This window comes from Dermacentor silvarum, chromosome 1 (assembly GCF_013339745.2).
Source record: "Dermacentor silvarum isolate Dsil-2018 chromosome 1, BIME_Dsil_1.4, whole genome shotgun sequence".
NCBI classification, from domain to species: Eukaryota; Metazoa; Arthropoda; class Arachnida; order Ixodida; family Ixodidae; genus Dermacentor; species Dermacentor silvarum.
In genome coordinates, this window is record NC_051154.1 from 136081140 (window position 1) to 136096757 (window position 15618).

General features: G+C 43.4%; 1 protein-coding gene across 1 annotated transcript in view; it reads left to right on the top strand.

The window, feature by feature from the left end:
- Positions 1-11841, top strand: part of LOC119436080 (membrane-bound transcription factor site-1 protease-like) — a 71529-nt gene extending 59688 nt beyond the window's left edge. The window contains exons 25-26 of the mRNA XM_037702824.2: positions 6025-6187; positions 11462-11841. Of these exons, the coding sequence (XP_037558752.1) occupies positions 6025-6187; positions 11462-11722 (424 nt within the window). The 3' untranslated portion in view covers positions 11723-11841. The remainder of the gene's footprint in view (positions 1-6024; positions 6188-11461) is intronic.
- The last annotated feature ends 3777 nt before the right edge of the window (positions 11842-15618 follow it).

Below are 15618 nucleotides of genomic sequence, written 5' to 3' on the forward strand. Positions count from 1 at the left end.
TGCGTGGTAGTCATTTCTGTTTGGCTCGGGCAGACCTCCGGGACGAAAGATCTTTAGGTGGTGTCGTTTTTACGCTTTGTTTGCTTGTTGAGACCTGCACCAGTGTCTGTCTCTGTATCTGTCTGCTTATTAGTGTATGTAGCTGTTTGCGTGAAGGTTTTGCGGGTAGTTGTGGGCTTCTGTATGAGCGGGTGTTGTTCAGGTGGTGTTGGTTCCGCGTCCACCGTTCGTGTAGATGCTTCTTGGGTTCTAGGTTCGGCGGAGCATGCGTACGAGCTGGTGTTGACGATTTCAGGCGTGTGTTTCTGTGTTGTAGCTAACCGGGGCGGAGGCTTTACTGGTGTTGTTGGCTGCGTTGGTTTAAATGAGTTCCTGAGCCTGTACTTGATGTTGTAACTTGTTAGCAATTACCTTGACGCCATAAAAGTTCGGGTGCAGTCCGTCTCTGGCGAGTAGAATGTCTGGGTCCTGGTGTATTTCAGCCTGGTGGATGACATTGACGTTTTTTTGTTGGTGTTCAATATCCAGAAGAAAATCACTGAGCTTACGTGTCCCTAGTGCATCAGCCAGGAGTGTCTGTGATTGTTGATTAATTGGCCTGTGCTTGTTTACAATACTGGGAAGTTCTGTTGTCAGATTGATTTTTGCATTTGGTCTGTTGGTGTGGAAGTCATTTATGAGTGTTTTCATGGCCTCAATTGTGCTGTCACCTGTGTCATGGTTCAGGTCATTAGTCCCGCAGTGAATGATGAAATGTGTGATATGCTGTGGTGCTACAGCAATGAGGTCTCGGATGGTGCGTGTCGTGGCACCGCTCTTAAAGCTAATGTGTGGTGTATGTTTGCCTGTCGGGAAGTGTTCGTGAATGTACTTGTAATGACTGTCGCCAATTAATGCTACGTGTGCCAAGGAAAGCAGAGGGCGCTCACCTTGTTCCTTCATCTTCCGTCGGTAGAAATCCAGAGAAAACACGGGGAATGTGGGAGACGGTAATTCAAGACCACGAGTAACACGAGAACAAGGTAAGAGCAGGAGCCAACGTTTCGACAAGTGGACTTGTCTTTTTCAAGGTGACATATGCTTTCCTCAGCACAGTATATATAGGTTCGGTTCTTCTAAAGGGGAGAGAAGGTAAGGCGGGTGGGCGAGGTATTGAGTGAGTGTGTGTTAGCAGCGCGGGTGTAGAATTGAAAAGAAAGATAATGCGCTACGGGATAGTCGGTGGAGGAATTTGAGGCAGCGCCGTGTGTTAGCCTGTTGATGTGTCATTGTAGGTTCACGGTTCATTATGGTTTCAGAGGCAGCATGCGCATTTGTACGTAGCGCAATTCGAATCTATTCTATCCGCAAGAAGTGTTTTCTTCCTCATTACCGAACAGCCGTGGATGCGCGAAGGTGAACTTTCTGGATTTATTTTTCTTTCCCCCGCGCGGCCGGTGATGATGATGATGATTTAATGGCATCCCCTTTGAAACTGGGCGGTGACAAATAGTCACCTAGCCTGCTTGATTTAATCAGGTATGCTAGACATGTTTTTATCTAGCATTTTTGCATATATCTCCTTAATCTTTTTTTTTTCCTTAAAAATCTACCTTGCATCGCTACCTATGACTGTAAGAGATCCGGTCGTGTCAATCTCTTCCCCGATTTTTTTTTTCTCCCACCAATACTCTTAAGGTCTCTTGCTTATCTCGAATGCTGACCGGTTGATGCGTCCATTTGCTTTAAACCCAAGCGCTTCTGGAAGGTGTACGTGGCCGGCGCCATCTGTAGGTGGTGCAAGGAACTCAGCGGCCCGTGTACTCCGCTGTGATTGGTTGGCCTATTCGGCAAGGGAACAGCCAGGCTGCAGCCACGGCCACGAAACCCGGCGAGGTTTGGAAAGAAAAATGTAGGAGTTTCACCCGAAAGGCGAAGCATCGATTGCAATAGCAAATTAGTGGACAACTATACTGACTAAGGATAGTAGTTTTATCGGCTGTATAAACTTGTAAACATTCGCTTACTAACTAAATTAACAAGCACGGTGTCATGCATGCAGAGGTAAACATGAACACATCTCGTCCTATGACAGCAGAAACTCTCTGTCAAAACGCTGATGTGAGGAGCCGTGGCAGCAGCAGCTACCGAAATGACCTTCATGCTGTCTCTAGCTTCAACACGAACTATACGTCAAAAGCGCAGCTCATACGAAGCTACCGGCACTAGTTGCACTTTGCCCACATCGCAGGTCGCTTTGAAGATGAGGCCCGCTCGGACGCATACTTTTTCCGTGTCGCACATCGTTTTCAAGATACAGTGCCCGCACGGCCACGCCGTAAGCAGCCAGTGCCGGATTACCCCCCCCCCCCCCCTCCCTGTGCCTTGTGCGTGACAGAAGCACTTTCTTATTCGCGCGCTTGAGATTGAGCTGCAATCGTTGTCTGACGCTCGTGAGCTTTCACTCGCACATCCAGCGTACGGCGCGCGGCAACAATGTTACCATGTTTGGACTTTATACGGAAGCTCACAGCGATGTCCACAGCGACGGCACAAATGCGCTTGGGGTGTCCATATAGTTGCTATTGCAATATAAAAAAGCTTCGCTTTTAAAAAACAATTCCAGACCTGAGCTGAGCTGTAATCAGTGCTGGCATAGTAAGTTGGTGTTCCCTTAAATAAGTGTAGACCATACTGTATATCTTGATTTCTTTGTACACAAGTTACTGATAGCTTACCACGTTTTTCTTACGCAGTAATAAGAGACTCCCGAGCATGTGCAGCACCACGTTTCCTTGCCCAACATTTGTAAGCATTAAATTTTGTTAAAACTTTTCTGATATAATAATCGGTATTCACACACCCGTAGTATTTACCCGATTCTGACGTGCGCCTTTATTTATTTATTTGTTCTCCAAGAAAAATTGGGCCGGAAATTGCCTGCGTGGTGCAATCGGACACGAAACCAAAACCGCCTTCGCAGTTTTGGTTTCCCACCACGCGCCGCTACTATACCTCAAACTCCAGCGCAAGAGGCCTATAGGTCGCGTTGAAGCGAGGCATGCTAGCACGAAGGTCAATTCGCTTGCCGAGCTTCGTCACTCCAGCATTTTGATAGCGAGTTTCTGCAGTCAACGAGCGAGATCTGTTCATGTTTGCTGTGCGCAAGTGACACCATGCTTGTTCATTTATTTAGTAAGCGAATGTTTGCAGGGTTATACAGCCGATAAAACTGCTATCCTTACTTCGTATAGCGGTCTACTAATTTGTTAACGCAATCGATGCTTCGCCTTTCGGGCGAAACTGCGACTTTTTTTTATTCATCGCAACTTTAGTGCATCGGGAGTAAATGTTTGTTTTTCCATATGAGAGAAAGTTGTATTTCTGTATGAGAGCATGAGGTGCGCAGTACTGTAAATGATTTTTTTTTTTGTCATGGAAAACGGGTGCGCGTTACAATCGAGGGCGCGTTAGAATCGAGTAAGTACGGTAAGCTTTCCTTTGAGTCAGTTTGAGAGTGTATAGGTTGGGTCGCCCAGGACAAGGGACCTCATGTGAGCACCACCATCATATCCTATGTCCATGGGGTCTCGCATAGTTTAAAAAAGGTCGCCAGAAAAATAGACACTCGCGTTTTGTTCAGCGCAAGGGACAAGTTGTTGGCGCTATGCCCCAAGGTAAACAAGGAAGGCCCCAAAAAAGCAATCTGTGAAAAACAACACAGAAAACCTCATGTTGAGTGCGCATGTGCAGTTGTGTATAAGATCCCACTCAAGTGCAAACGCTGCTACATTGGCCAAACAGGCCAATGTTTGAGTGACCGGCTGAGGGAGCATGCGTACGCAATGAAAGGGTCTGTACCGAGCCATTTAGCCCAGCACTGCAAAGAATGCGGCTGCAAACCTCTCTTTGAAGATTGCACAATACTAGGTAGGTATAAAGATCAAAGAGCACGCGAGATTTGGGAAGCGTTTTGCATTCAATCGCACGGAAACTCCTGCGTCAGCGTGCCCTCTGTTTCTCTACATAGCTGCGAGATTAACTACTTGTTAAAAACATGATAACCTGCCTTCACGATGCGCGTGATGTGATGATTTTATTCCCTTCCCGGCGCAGAAACCGTGTTTTTCTGGCCTTCTGTGCTGAACCTGTGCTTTGTATCTATTGCTTTCCCAGCAATAAACCAGTGGTTGTTAGTTCAGCGCCTTGTCTGTCTACTCGCTTCGTCCCGTCCGAGCGCTGTTTGTTCCCTTCCTAATGATGTACCAACCAGCCCAGACCAGCACACTCCTATAGGTTGGGTCATTTGCTACGGTTCGCCATGCTTTTCTTGACTGTCTTCGTCAGAAGTCAGTCTGAGAGTGTATAGGTCGGGTCGTTTGCTACGGTTCGCCATGCTTTTCTTAGCTGTCTCCGTACTGGATGCAGCTGCAGTGGCACCGAGCATTCAGGAATGCACACGGGGGCTGTCATGGAAATTACATTGAAAGCCGTAACAGTGCCCCCCGAGCCAGTGGGTGGAGAAATGACAAAGCACGCATGGAAAGTGTGTTTCATGGAAATGAGCCATGGCGGCTGCTCCTTAGTTTAGCGAGGAATGGAATTCCACTGGATGCGGCTTTTTCAAGCCATGTTGCGACAGAGGGCCACCAACCGGTAGTTGTTTGCTCAAGCGGGCATGACTGATGGCAATTAACCGGCAGCGAGTGACTGAAAAATGCTTGCGGGGTTTGACGAATTGAGTGTTGCTACCGTAGGGGCGGGTGAAATCAAGACAGTCAAAGAATGTACGCATTTTTGTTGGATTGTTTTTGTTTGACCGAGCGCGACCGAGCCTTTAAATACGTCCGCTCGGCACAAAAGAGGGAGGAGTGGTCTGGGCGCAGCCCGGCCAGACGCTTTGCTGCGGTATAAACGTTGTCCCCCACCAGACACTCGTTCTTCCTTCGCGTTGCCACCGTGCACTCAAGCCATCGAGGAGCGCCATCTCGTACCACCACAACCCACGAACCTCCATCCCTAAACTGGCGCTCCATCCCTAACTCTTTGGTATTCCCTTTTTGATACATACTGGGCCAATTTCTTTTTATTTATCTTGCATGCTTACGGGGCAAGGACTAGAGCATTTCTCAGTACTACTTGGAAGAAGGTGGTGCTGCCGAAAACAAAATGGTTTTGGAACATCTGGTTTACGTTATGTTCACAAAAAAGTTGTCGCAGTTTCACCCGAAAGGCGAAGCATCAATTGCGATAACAAATTTGTAGAGAGCTATTTGGAGTAATGATAGTAGCTTTATCAGCTGTATAAACTTGGACATGTAGCAGCACCGGCAACACGCAGAACTGTTGTCGACGCCGTCGGCGTTATGCCCACGTTCGCACAAAACGCGTGCGGCGTTGGTGACTGTTGCCGGAGCCTCCGGGGGCGGGTCGGAGGTTTTCGACGACATCAGAACGGGACACTCGCCGAGCTGCGTCGGAAGTCTTTACCACCTTCTCGCCTCACAATGTTTTTACATAAATACGCACTTGGTGCCGCAGCTAAACGTCGCCTCCCTTCCCCCCCCCCCACCGCCTTTCGCGCGTCGGAAGAAGGCGCGTTTGCTCGACATATATGGTGATTGTAAAGGAGAAAAGAGACACCTACTTCTGCAGCCCTTCAGGGAGCACGGCGCAGAACGCGCGTTTGCTCTCCGACGTGCGTTCGTTCCCCGTGAAAGTGCGCGTCCCTCGCGCTCTTTCACTCGTACATACAGCGTCCGGAGCGCGGCGACGATTTTATCGCCGTTGACGTCATACGGAACCTCACGGCGACGGCAACGGCGACGACGACGGCAGAAATCTGCTTTGGAGTGTCCATATAATTGCTATCGCAATAATAAAATAAGAAAACATTACAGCAAGAAAAAGGAAGGAAACTGGGGTTGTTTATGACATTGATATCTCTAGAGCTTGACTACATGCTGAAGAGTACATCTTTATTGCACATATGTAATGTTTGGTGGCAACTGATTGATCAAGCTTCGTTTCTTGCCATGCGTGCAGTGTCCTGTGGAAGTCCCAGAAACTGCTCTCTGTTGAGCCCCTACCACTCGGAGCTGGCGCAGGAGGTGTGGTTGATGTTGCCGATGACCTGGCATTTCCCTCCCTGAAGCAGCGTTGGGGTGGCTGGGCCTTGCAGCCAGACGAAGACGACAGCAGGCAGGCTGTGAGCGCCTCTGAATATTTCTCTCCCTTGCGACTGGCGCTGGAGCAGCGCCGCACGGTGCTGTGCTTTGGGGCGCTGACAGCTGCCATCTGTGGCTGGCTGCTGTACCGCCGATGCTGCTGCTGCCGTGCAGCCGCTCGCAGAGTGCAGGGCCGCAAGGGTCGTGCACGTCGGCGCATCCTCTCGCTACCCATTAGCAAGCTTCTGCGAGGCGTGTGATGTAATTTTGTGAAGTTTTCCAGCCTGTCTTGTGCACTGCAGTCAACTTGTTTGTTTTATTGTTGTTTTTGTTGTTTTGTTTTTTTTTTTTTTTCAAATCACTTCTAAATTTTTCTCGCCTTTTATGCCACGGTGAATGTGAAGACCGGTGTTTGAAGCTACTGCAAATGATGGTTTAAAACGATAATTACATCTATTTTAGCATTAACAAGTTAAACTGCTACTTATTAGCCAAGCCCAAAATAGTTCACTCGGCAGTAGGTTAAAGTTCTTAGTTGCAGTTTCTGTTTATGTCAGTCCAATTTATGTATTCACTGCAGTCAGCATTAAGTGAAATTTAAGCAATTTTGAAGGTTACTTGCATGTATGGCATGTACATAATTATGTATCATTTAATCTCATGTGCATGAATCAAATCACTATGACAAAAGCTTTGATGAATTTGTTTTGTCAAATGAATTTGTGTACATCTATATATAAAACTGCCTTAGTAGTAGTAATCTTTACAGCTATTGCTGCTTACCTGTGTTAAAGCTTCTTGTCTCAGTTTAGAACTTTATTGGGAGCACTGTGGCTACTTGTATGTCCAGCTTTTACACATTTGTGTCATATGAAGACCTAGTTGTACCCTTTCTAAAGTTACACAGATATTCGGCACGTTGAAGTTCCCTCTTGCATCCTCTTTTACTTTATTGTAGTATTTGGACAGAATTTCAGTCCTAAATATTCCTTTACAAATGACTTCATTTTTGTGAATGTAGCACAACTTGAGCCAAAACCTGCTTACAACAAACAACCCTTAATTTCAAGCTAGCCTTGGGCTTCAACCATTTATTAACCTCATAGGCATTGTCCTGTTTGTAGAATGTGCAAAAGTACTTTTGATTATGTGCGTACAGCAAGGAATCTGTCAAATTAATCACTTATGAAAGAAGGTGGTGACTTTTGATTATCTGCCCATTTGTGGGGTTTATGGCTCAGAAAATTTATGACAGCTTAGAATAATCTCATTATTGCCTTGGATTTAATACTGGCCTATTTTGCAAGAGGGAACCTAGATGTTCTGTTCCAAATTGGTTAAAGTAGTACTACCTTTACACTAAGTAACTTACGGGCTGTTATACTTCTGACATCCTTGTAGCAAGAGGTTGCATGTTTATTTATATCCATGCCATTGCATGAAGATTAATAGACAGATCGCAATAAGACACAGTTGTTCGATGAATGTGAGGCACAATTTGTTGCAAAGGCAGATATAACAGAAAAAAGTGCAAAAACTGTCATTAATACAGAACTGAGTGGTTGACCTTGCAGTTCAGGAAAGTAGCGAGGCTTTGGAGTAGTATTGCTTGCTTAACATTCGCGTATAAGGCGGGGGATGACTTCGAGGCTGAAAATTCTGGGGAAAAAAACCCACCTTATATTCGAATAAATACAGTAAGATATTGAAGTGAAATTGAAGACATTTGCATTTTTTAGCTACGGGGGGGGGGGCAAGACTTGATGGTCCGCATTGTTGGCCTGCAAGCATCTAGTGCCTTTGTGGTGCAAATGTTTTTCTACTCATTCTGGCGTGCACAGGAACTTGGAAGGCAGGTTTGTCAAGCATATCAATGGATTGCAAACATGCTGCATGTGCATCACACTTGTCTAAGGACTTAATGAAATGGCCAGAAAAATAAACAGCAGTGAACTTAATTCTCTTCAGAACTGGTTACACCTCTTTGTTCTGGATAAACACTTTGATATCTGTCGGGGGTCTACGAAATGGACAGAACAGTGGCATCAGTATTTTAAGGCAGTGAGCTTGTTGCATCGTGGTGATCAGTTATCATTTTTAACTTAGAGCAGTGCACTGAGAAACGTGGACATGCGTAAAATACCATGTACAAAGCACTGCATTACAACTGTTGGTTTTTTACTCAGACACACTTTAAGTAAGTGCGTGGTTAATGCTTGCACTGTGAAGGCCACTATGCAAAAACAACAAAGCTGAAGATAACTATCATTGTGTGTGTATGACCATGAAGCAATCAAATACCGAGGAAGCATCATGCTTTTTCTGAAGGTGCAATTGTGGGGCAGCCAATGCACATCTCCTTTCATTTTTCAATTTCATATTGCTACTTTTTATTTTTATTTAAAAAAAAAATTTTTTTAGTTTATTGCATTCCCTGTTCAGCTTGGCTTTTGTCAGTGTAGGTGAGCTGCTGCAACTAGCTCTACATTAAAAAGCCAGATGCCCTGAACCTTTTCTTGTGCTGCTGTTATGGTGCCCCGTCAGTCTCATGTTAAGACATCTTGTATTTTCTCAGCCCACTTGAGTTTCTCAAGTGTGCCACTTTAACTGAGTCATGAATAAACAACTCCCCCATTACTACCTATTAAACAAGGGAATTTTTTTATTTGTTAACATTGCCTCTTCAGGCTGTTTTATATTAAAATGTGGCTTCTGGTTTGCTTTGCAAAGTGGGCTCATGCTTTTATAGCTGAGATTCATAAGAGCTATGATTTTAAGGTGAAAAGTACCAAGGAATCCACCTAATGTTTTCATATTGGACTGTTGTGTGCATACTAGGTTACTTTATTCTGCTGTAAATGTCTTAAAATATGAGCTGCTAATGAGCTGCTGCTTACATTTTTCTGTCAACGTACCTGACTACTGATTAAAACAGTTGGTTGTCATGTGCAGCTTTCTTAATCTGCTTTCTGAAAGTAATGTGTTTCAGTATTGAACTGCACATCATAAACTTAGTAGGAGCAAAATGTGCTTTTGGTGTTAAACGCTACACTTATAAAATCTCTCTGGCTTTACGGAAAACTATCCTTTGCCACACATGATACTGTGTGTCTCACTAAGAGAATTTAGTAACTGGACAGAATGCAGTGAAATTATACTAGATGGATTACTGTCATGTGTACACTTTAAGCTCACAAAAGTTTTTCTTATATATTGGCTCAATTTAGTAATGCATTCTGTAGTAGGGATAAACAGTAAAACAGTTAGTTTCGTCAGTTTACCCAAAAGCAAATATTCATCCATCGCTTTGAGGATCAAGCAGTACATACTTCTTTATTGGGACGGGCATATTTCCACTTTTTTTCTTTCATCTGGCCTTTTTTACATGGTGTAAAAAAGCATCACATTTGAAACCAGCCTCCTGTGTTGTGTTGAGATGTATCACGTCTGAAGTTTTCAGACATCACATTCTGTGATGGTATTTACTGTATTAGTGTTTTATAATGAGGAAATATCTTGCACATTTGTGCAGCATGAGCCCACACTGAGTGCAGGGTCCATATTCCGACGCAGCTTGTGGCATTACTGCTTGAGAGCGATGGAAGGAATGTCCAACATGGCTTCCCCAAACATTTAAGACGATTATTGATGCCACTAGCCTTTGAAGTATTATTCATGAAGCCTCGCAGTGCAATTCTGGCACTTATCCTTTTCCACTTTTAGTAGCAGACTCCTTTTACAGAACCTGACAGAACGAGCAGTGTCAAATGAGGTGTCACATTAAACACAACAGGAAATGTTGTTTCCAAGCAAGATTTAGGAGAAAACAGGAAAGTAACATTAAAAAATGTGTGAAACACTTCTTACAGTTGGAACAGAGATGTAAAATGGTATAATTACATTGCTTGAAAAATCCCAACTTATTGCCCGTACTGTGGAAATATTGTGATGCCCACCACGCTGTTGTGGAAGCTTTCTTCTTAAAACTATGTTCCCCAAGCTGTCCATCCTTTCATCCTTGCGTATTGGATGAAATCTGGTTCTTGATTTTGGCTTATGGCAGAAATTTAAAAATCTTTTGAAACCAGTTTCACAGTGCCAGCAGTTTAGTATGCTCACTTTTATCTCACTTTATCTTATGAATTCTTATCTTTTGAAATTGCAGATATTTTTGTTTCGGTTCATGTACTGCATCTTGATTAAAACAGCAAAGGATAACAATGTGCAGCGCATTGTCATTTAACCAACATATGTAATGTTATCAGTCTCGCATACCTGTTTCAGGAGCCTAATTGAAGTGTTCAGGTTAAACGTATGTTTTAATTTCATAGAATTTCCCTTGCCTACACAATTATCCCAACCATATGCGTTTTTGCAATGGTTGACATAAACGAAGAAACTGCTTCAACCAAAAAGCTTCGACAGATAAGCAACCGATAAAACTGTTACACATATGGTGACATTGTAACGTCTGGTGCCTAGCCGTTAGATTTTCATATTTATTCTCTTTAGCAAGTGTCTTTGAAAGGTTTAGCCTGGAGTACCTTACAACTTCGAAACACTGTAGAATTGTTCATTGTCTTGTAGTAGTCTGGTCTGTTGGTGCTACGTAATTACTGTTGTTCTGCAATGTGGTGTGTTTTGACTGTAAATGAAAGCTAATGTAGAGATTCTTTGAACATTATAGCTCTGCCAGTGAATAAGATTTTTTGTAATCATGTACTGGTAAAAAGTTTGAATTGGTATAATTACACCTGTTTGCTGGTGCCTTTTTTCACTTTCTACCTCTGTGTTGGCTTGAATTTGACTAGCAGCTTTGACGTAGAGATTGAGCCTTTGTGATTTTATTTGTTCAGAATTGCATGTGATATTTATTGAGCTTAATTTGTCACAGCCAATGTTGTTTCGTTTCTCACTGTAGAAATCTGTACTGTGCAACCATCCATGGAGTACTCTGCTATTTGTACATATGGTAATGGTTGCGAGTTATCACTGTTAATTGTATTGCAACAAAGTACACTGAAGTGCCTTGCTCATTGTTGTCTGACTTGAAGTCTTGGATTTTGTTTAGCTTCACACATGTGCAGTATGGCTGCAATTTCTAGCACTTCATCAAGCTAAGCCATAAGATTCTGAGCGTGGTGGTGGAGGTTGTTTAGCCCCTGTGTTTTCTGGTGAGGGCAGCTGCCTGTTGCCTTCATCTAGGTGACTGGAGTACTTGCTGACTAACCCACTCTGGAGAACTAACAAGACTCTGAGTAAGGGGATTACCTTAATGCCAACTGGGCCCGACAACTCTGTCGTGTCTTCTGCAGGTGGTTTCAGAGGACAGTGTGGCAAAAGACAGTGAGCCATTTTTGAGGAAAGATGGCGGTGTGGTGCGTGACCTGGTTGAACGTGCTGAAAATGGCCATCACCCTATTGACTGGTCTGCTGTGCCTCAAACTTTCCGCCGCATCTCTGATCAACATGAAGCAGGACACATGGCACCTGGTGTGGCCATCGATGACTCTGTCAATCATGTTCATGTTGAGGTTCATGTCAGTGTGAACTTGCACCAACACGTTGAACTGTGACATGGTTATTTAAGAACACTAGTGTATTTATATTAACAGTACATTGTGTGCATTCTTTGAAACTTTGTGCATCTGGGAGAGGCCCACTCCGATAGAAAATAAAAAGCTATTTCTTTTTTTATACAGTGTTTGTTCCCTTTTTTTTCACGATTTTAGTCATGTTTATTATAGCAGGCCTTTCATGTGCAAATTAGTATTTCACTGAAAAGATGATGGTCACACACAATAATAATGCTATCATGTTCTGTGAGGTGAATTCTACAACACAGCATATTTTTGCAATAGAAAATTGGCTTGTTGCAGTTCTATAGAGCTTAAAATATCACTCTAATGTGTTGGTAGTGCACTTTTCATGAGACCTGCATGGAAGGTACGCAGGGAGAAGACAGCTGTGTCTGTGCACTTATTTTGCAACTGTCATGTGCCATAAAAGTGCCACTCATGGTGGAAGAGTATATACTAATTCCAAAATACTAGCATACAGCCAAGTATAGCACTAATGATGTGTTGTATAAAAACCTCTTAGGCCTCTCTTTTCAAAAATGAGAAATTATACCTATTATTTACAGCCACGCATTCCACTATATGGCAACGCAACCCATCCTTGAATTGCTGAGTGTGTATGTGTTTTTAAGCACATTGAAAGTACAAGCACAATACCTCTGCATGCATCATTACTGTTCGAACACATGTTGTACGTCTTGTGGTTGCTACGAGACACTTCAGCATCTGATATTGGAGTGTCCCGCTTTCAGTGCGAAGCGCATGTCACTAGTGAGGGACTATCATCTCCTTGGCCTGCGGTATACCACACCAGACGAATGTTTGTACCCAAGCGGTTGTGCGTCTCGACGCGATCAGGCTCATCGCGCTCTTCTTACTTTTCTAGAAGTAACGAACTTAGGAGCAGGTTTGTAACCCAGAAACTATTTCTTCTATTTTACATTCTTTAGTAGCGTGACCTGCAGTGACGGGCCCTGCTGTGTGTTCTACTTTATTCTTTGAGATTTGTCATCTCGCTCTTTCTTTCCTCCCCTCCTTCCTATCTTTCATTTCTATGCTTGTCTCCTCCTTTCTGAAGAGTAGGCAGGCGTTGTGCCCCTTCCGGTGGCATTTGCCAGCCTTGCTCCTCGCTTTCCCTTTCCTGCGTATATGTTTTCAAATCAAATCATAATAATAATAATTTCTGCATGTCATTGTTTGTTAGTCATTATGTTTAGGTACCTGAAAGTACTACTTGTAAAGGAATTGTCACAAGTGGCTTAGTGGTTGTGACGTTGTGTTGCTGAGCGCATAAACATGGGATCGAGTCCTGGCAGCAACACTTGGCATTCCGTACCAAGTGGAATGCAGAAATGTTTGTTTGCTTGAATTTAGGAGCCTGTTTTTCTGGAGTCCACTACGGCATCTCTCCAAGCCTGTAGTGTAGCTTTGAGCCATCAAACTTCAACAATAAGAGAGGATATGAGGCTAAAATTAATATTTTCACTATAAAAACTTATTTTGCGGTTTCTGGTGTTCTGGATTGCTCAATAATTAAGAACCTTCTCACCAAGTTTTCATTTCAGAGGAAAAAAAAATTTTTTTGGCAGACATTTGCCATTGAAAGTTCTCCTTAACGGTAGTTTTAAAACAGCTGCAGAGCGGGAGAAAAGATGAACACGGAGTCAGTGCCTTCATTAAAAGGTTTGTTTTTCACGCTTTCTAGCAACAAGGGACCTTCTGGCAAGGGTGTGGCCAACGCTCTGGATATTTAAAATCCATCGATGGATTTTAAAATGATGGATTTTTCAAATCTACCATTTTAAGTGTGGTAGCCGGAACCATTTCTTGCTCAGAGACTGGTCAGTGGCCAATAGTTAAGGAAGCCAACAAGAAAATGCACAAGCTTTCCATCGTAGGCTATTGGCAACTGCTACTTGGGAATTAGTTTTCAAGTGATGCGATTTCTACAAAAGAAAGCATAAAACTGCACGTGGTTGCCATTATTCTGTATTGTAGGCTGCCCTGAAGGTATTGTATTTATGAAAAATGAGTATATCTAATATTTTTAAATGATAGTTTTCCTAAGCTGACACAATTGCTCAATGCAATGAGCATAGCTTTTTTTTTTTTTTAACGCTGGCTTAACAAAATTTGGAATATATTTGAATGGCAATAAGGTAAGTTGTCCGCGAAAATTTTATCATAATTGGCACACTGATTCAAGAGTTTACTATTTAGCACCTCCTCGCCTTCCCCATAATTTTTAAACTGAAAATTTCAGCTTTTGCAATTTTTACAACTGCGATTGTGACTATTATAGAACATTGTGTACAATTTACAACCATAGCTAGACAACAGCCGACCATCTTCAGGTGAATGCCTACAAAGACTATCGCTGACATGCTGTCAGTTTAAGTACGTCGACGTCGAGCACAAAAGGTGTGACTGCATTCTTCTGGATCTATGTGACTTTCACTTACAATTGTGCAACACCATTACGTGGATGATGCTCACCGTAGTCTAGGGAAGAGATCCCATACAACACAACGCTGTCCATCTTCAGCGCACAGAAGCCCAATAGCTCACCCACCTGTGCACCAAGAATCAACAAAGGATCGGCACCTGACACGACAGTCTAGGATTGATGACATTACGTGGAATACTAGCCTGATGACACGTTTAGGTTTGAACACAATAATGGACTACAATGTTGTGCCTGACAGAGTTATGTAATCATGGTAGTGCATGACCTGAAGTGGTACACGCTCTTTGTTGGTGACTGTTTAAAAGTTTGCACAGAATTGTATCGCTATTGTGTTATTGATCACTGCAAGACATGCTTGCTGTGTAAGAGATTTCGTGAAAATTGTCACAATTTGACAGTGCAAGAGTCACCTCCACAGAGTAGGGTTGCCATTTGGGTGGTTTCTCGAATGTCCCAACCTCATTCATGGTGTTGGTTGCCATTTCGACCCCAACACTGACACACCATTTGCCAGTTGTCTCGTTCTCCCTGAATCGGCACATTATAAGCTGCAGCGCAATGAACGCTTTTTCAGGTGTTCATTAGTAGCAGACAAATGAATTGTCGTAAGTCGATTCATTTCTAATTCCTTAAACTTTTCCCCGTCATGTTATCCGAAGTTGCGAGAAAACCGTTCAACTTTTTTCCGAGCTATACATGCATACAAGTCCAAGTGCTGATCAGCACTTGGACGCGTATAGCATGTATAGATTCTAGAGCACGCGATGGCAGTGTCTGTGAGCCTTTCAGATCCAATGTTTCATAGAATAGCTATAATTTTCATGAAGCATGTATGTGATAATGGCTCATATGGCAGCCGAAAGGTGAGATTGACAGCATAAACACAGCGCTGTGAATGCAAAGCACTCCTTAGTTGTAGACTGTCTTGGTTTGAAAGGTCAATGTGATCCAGATGAATGCTGAGAGGAAATGCATGAGCTGATGCATTGCGCCCTGCAGCGTGTACTAACGAGCTAATAATTCATCTGCACTTGGTTGGGAGCGACTGAGCGCACTTATTCCTGAGCTAAATGGTTTCGATTTCCCTGAGCTAGCTTTTCTGGCATTGCAGGCATAGGTAATCTGGGGTTCATTGTTCCAAGTGCAAGGTAGCTGCAACAGTTTTCAGAAAACGATGACGTTACTTTGCATATATTGCGCGACGCGGCGCGAACAGTGTAAATGAGAATGACGGCGTAGTCGCGTCTGCTGTTTTTGCCTGTGCTACTATTATTAATCATGTATATAAACATCATACACACAGAGAGAGAAAGAGAAACATATATTTTATTGACTCTCTTTAATTGACAAATGGCGGACTGCATGAGCGACCGTGAAACAAGGAAGGAAAAAAAAAAAAACACACACACAGTTGTGGTTCAGCATG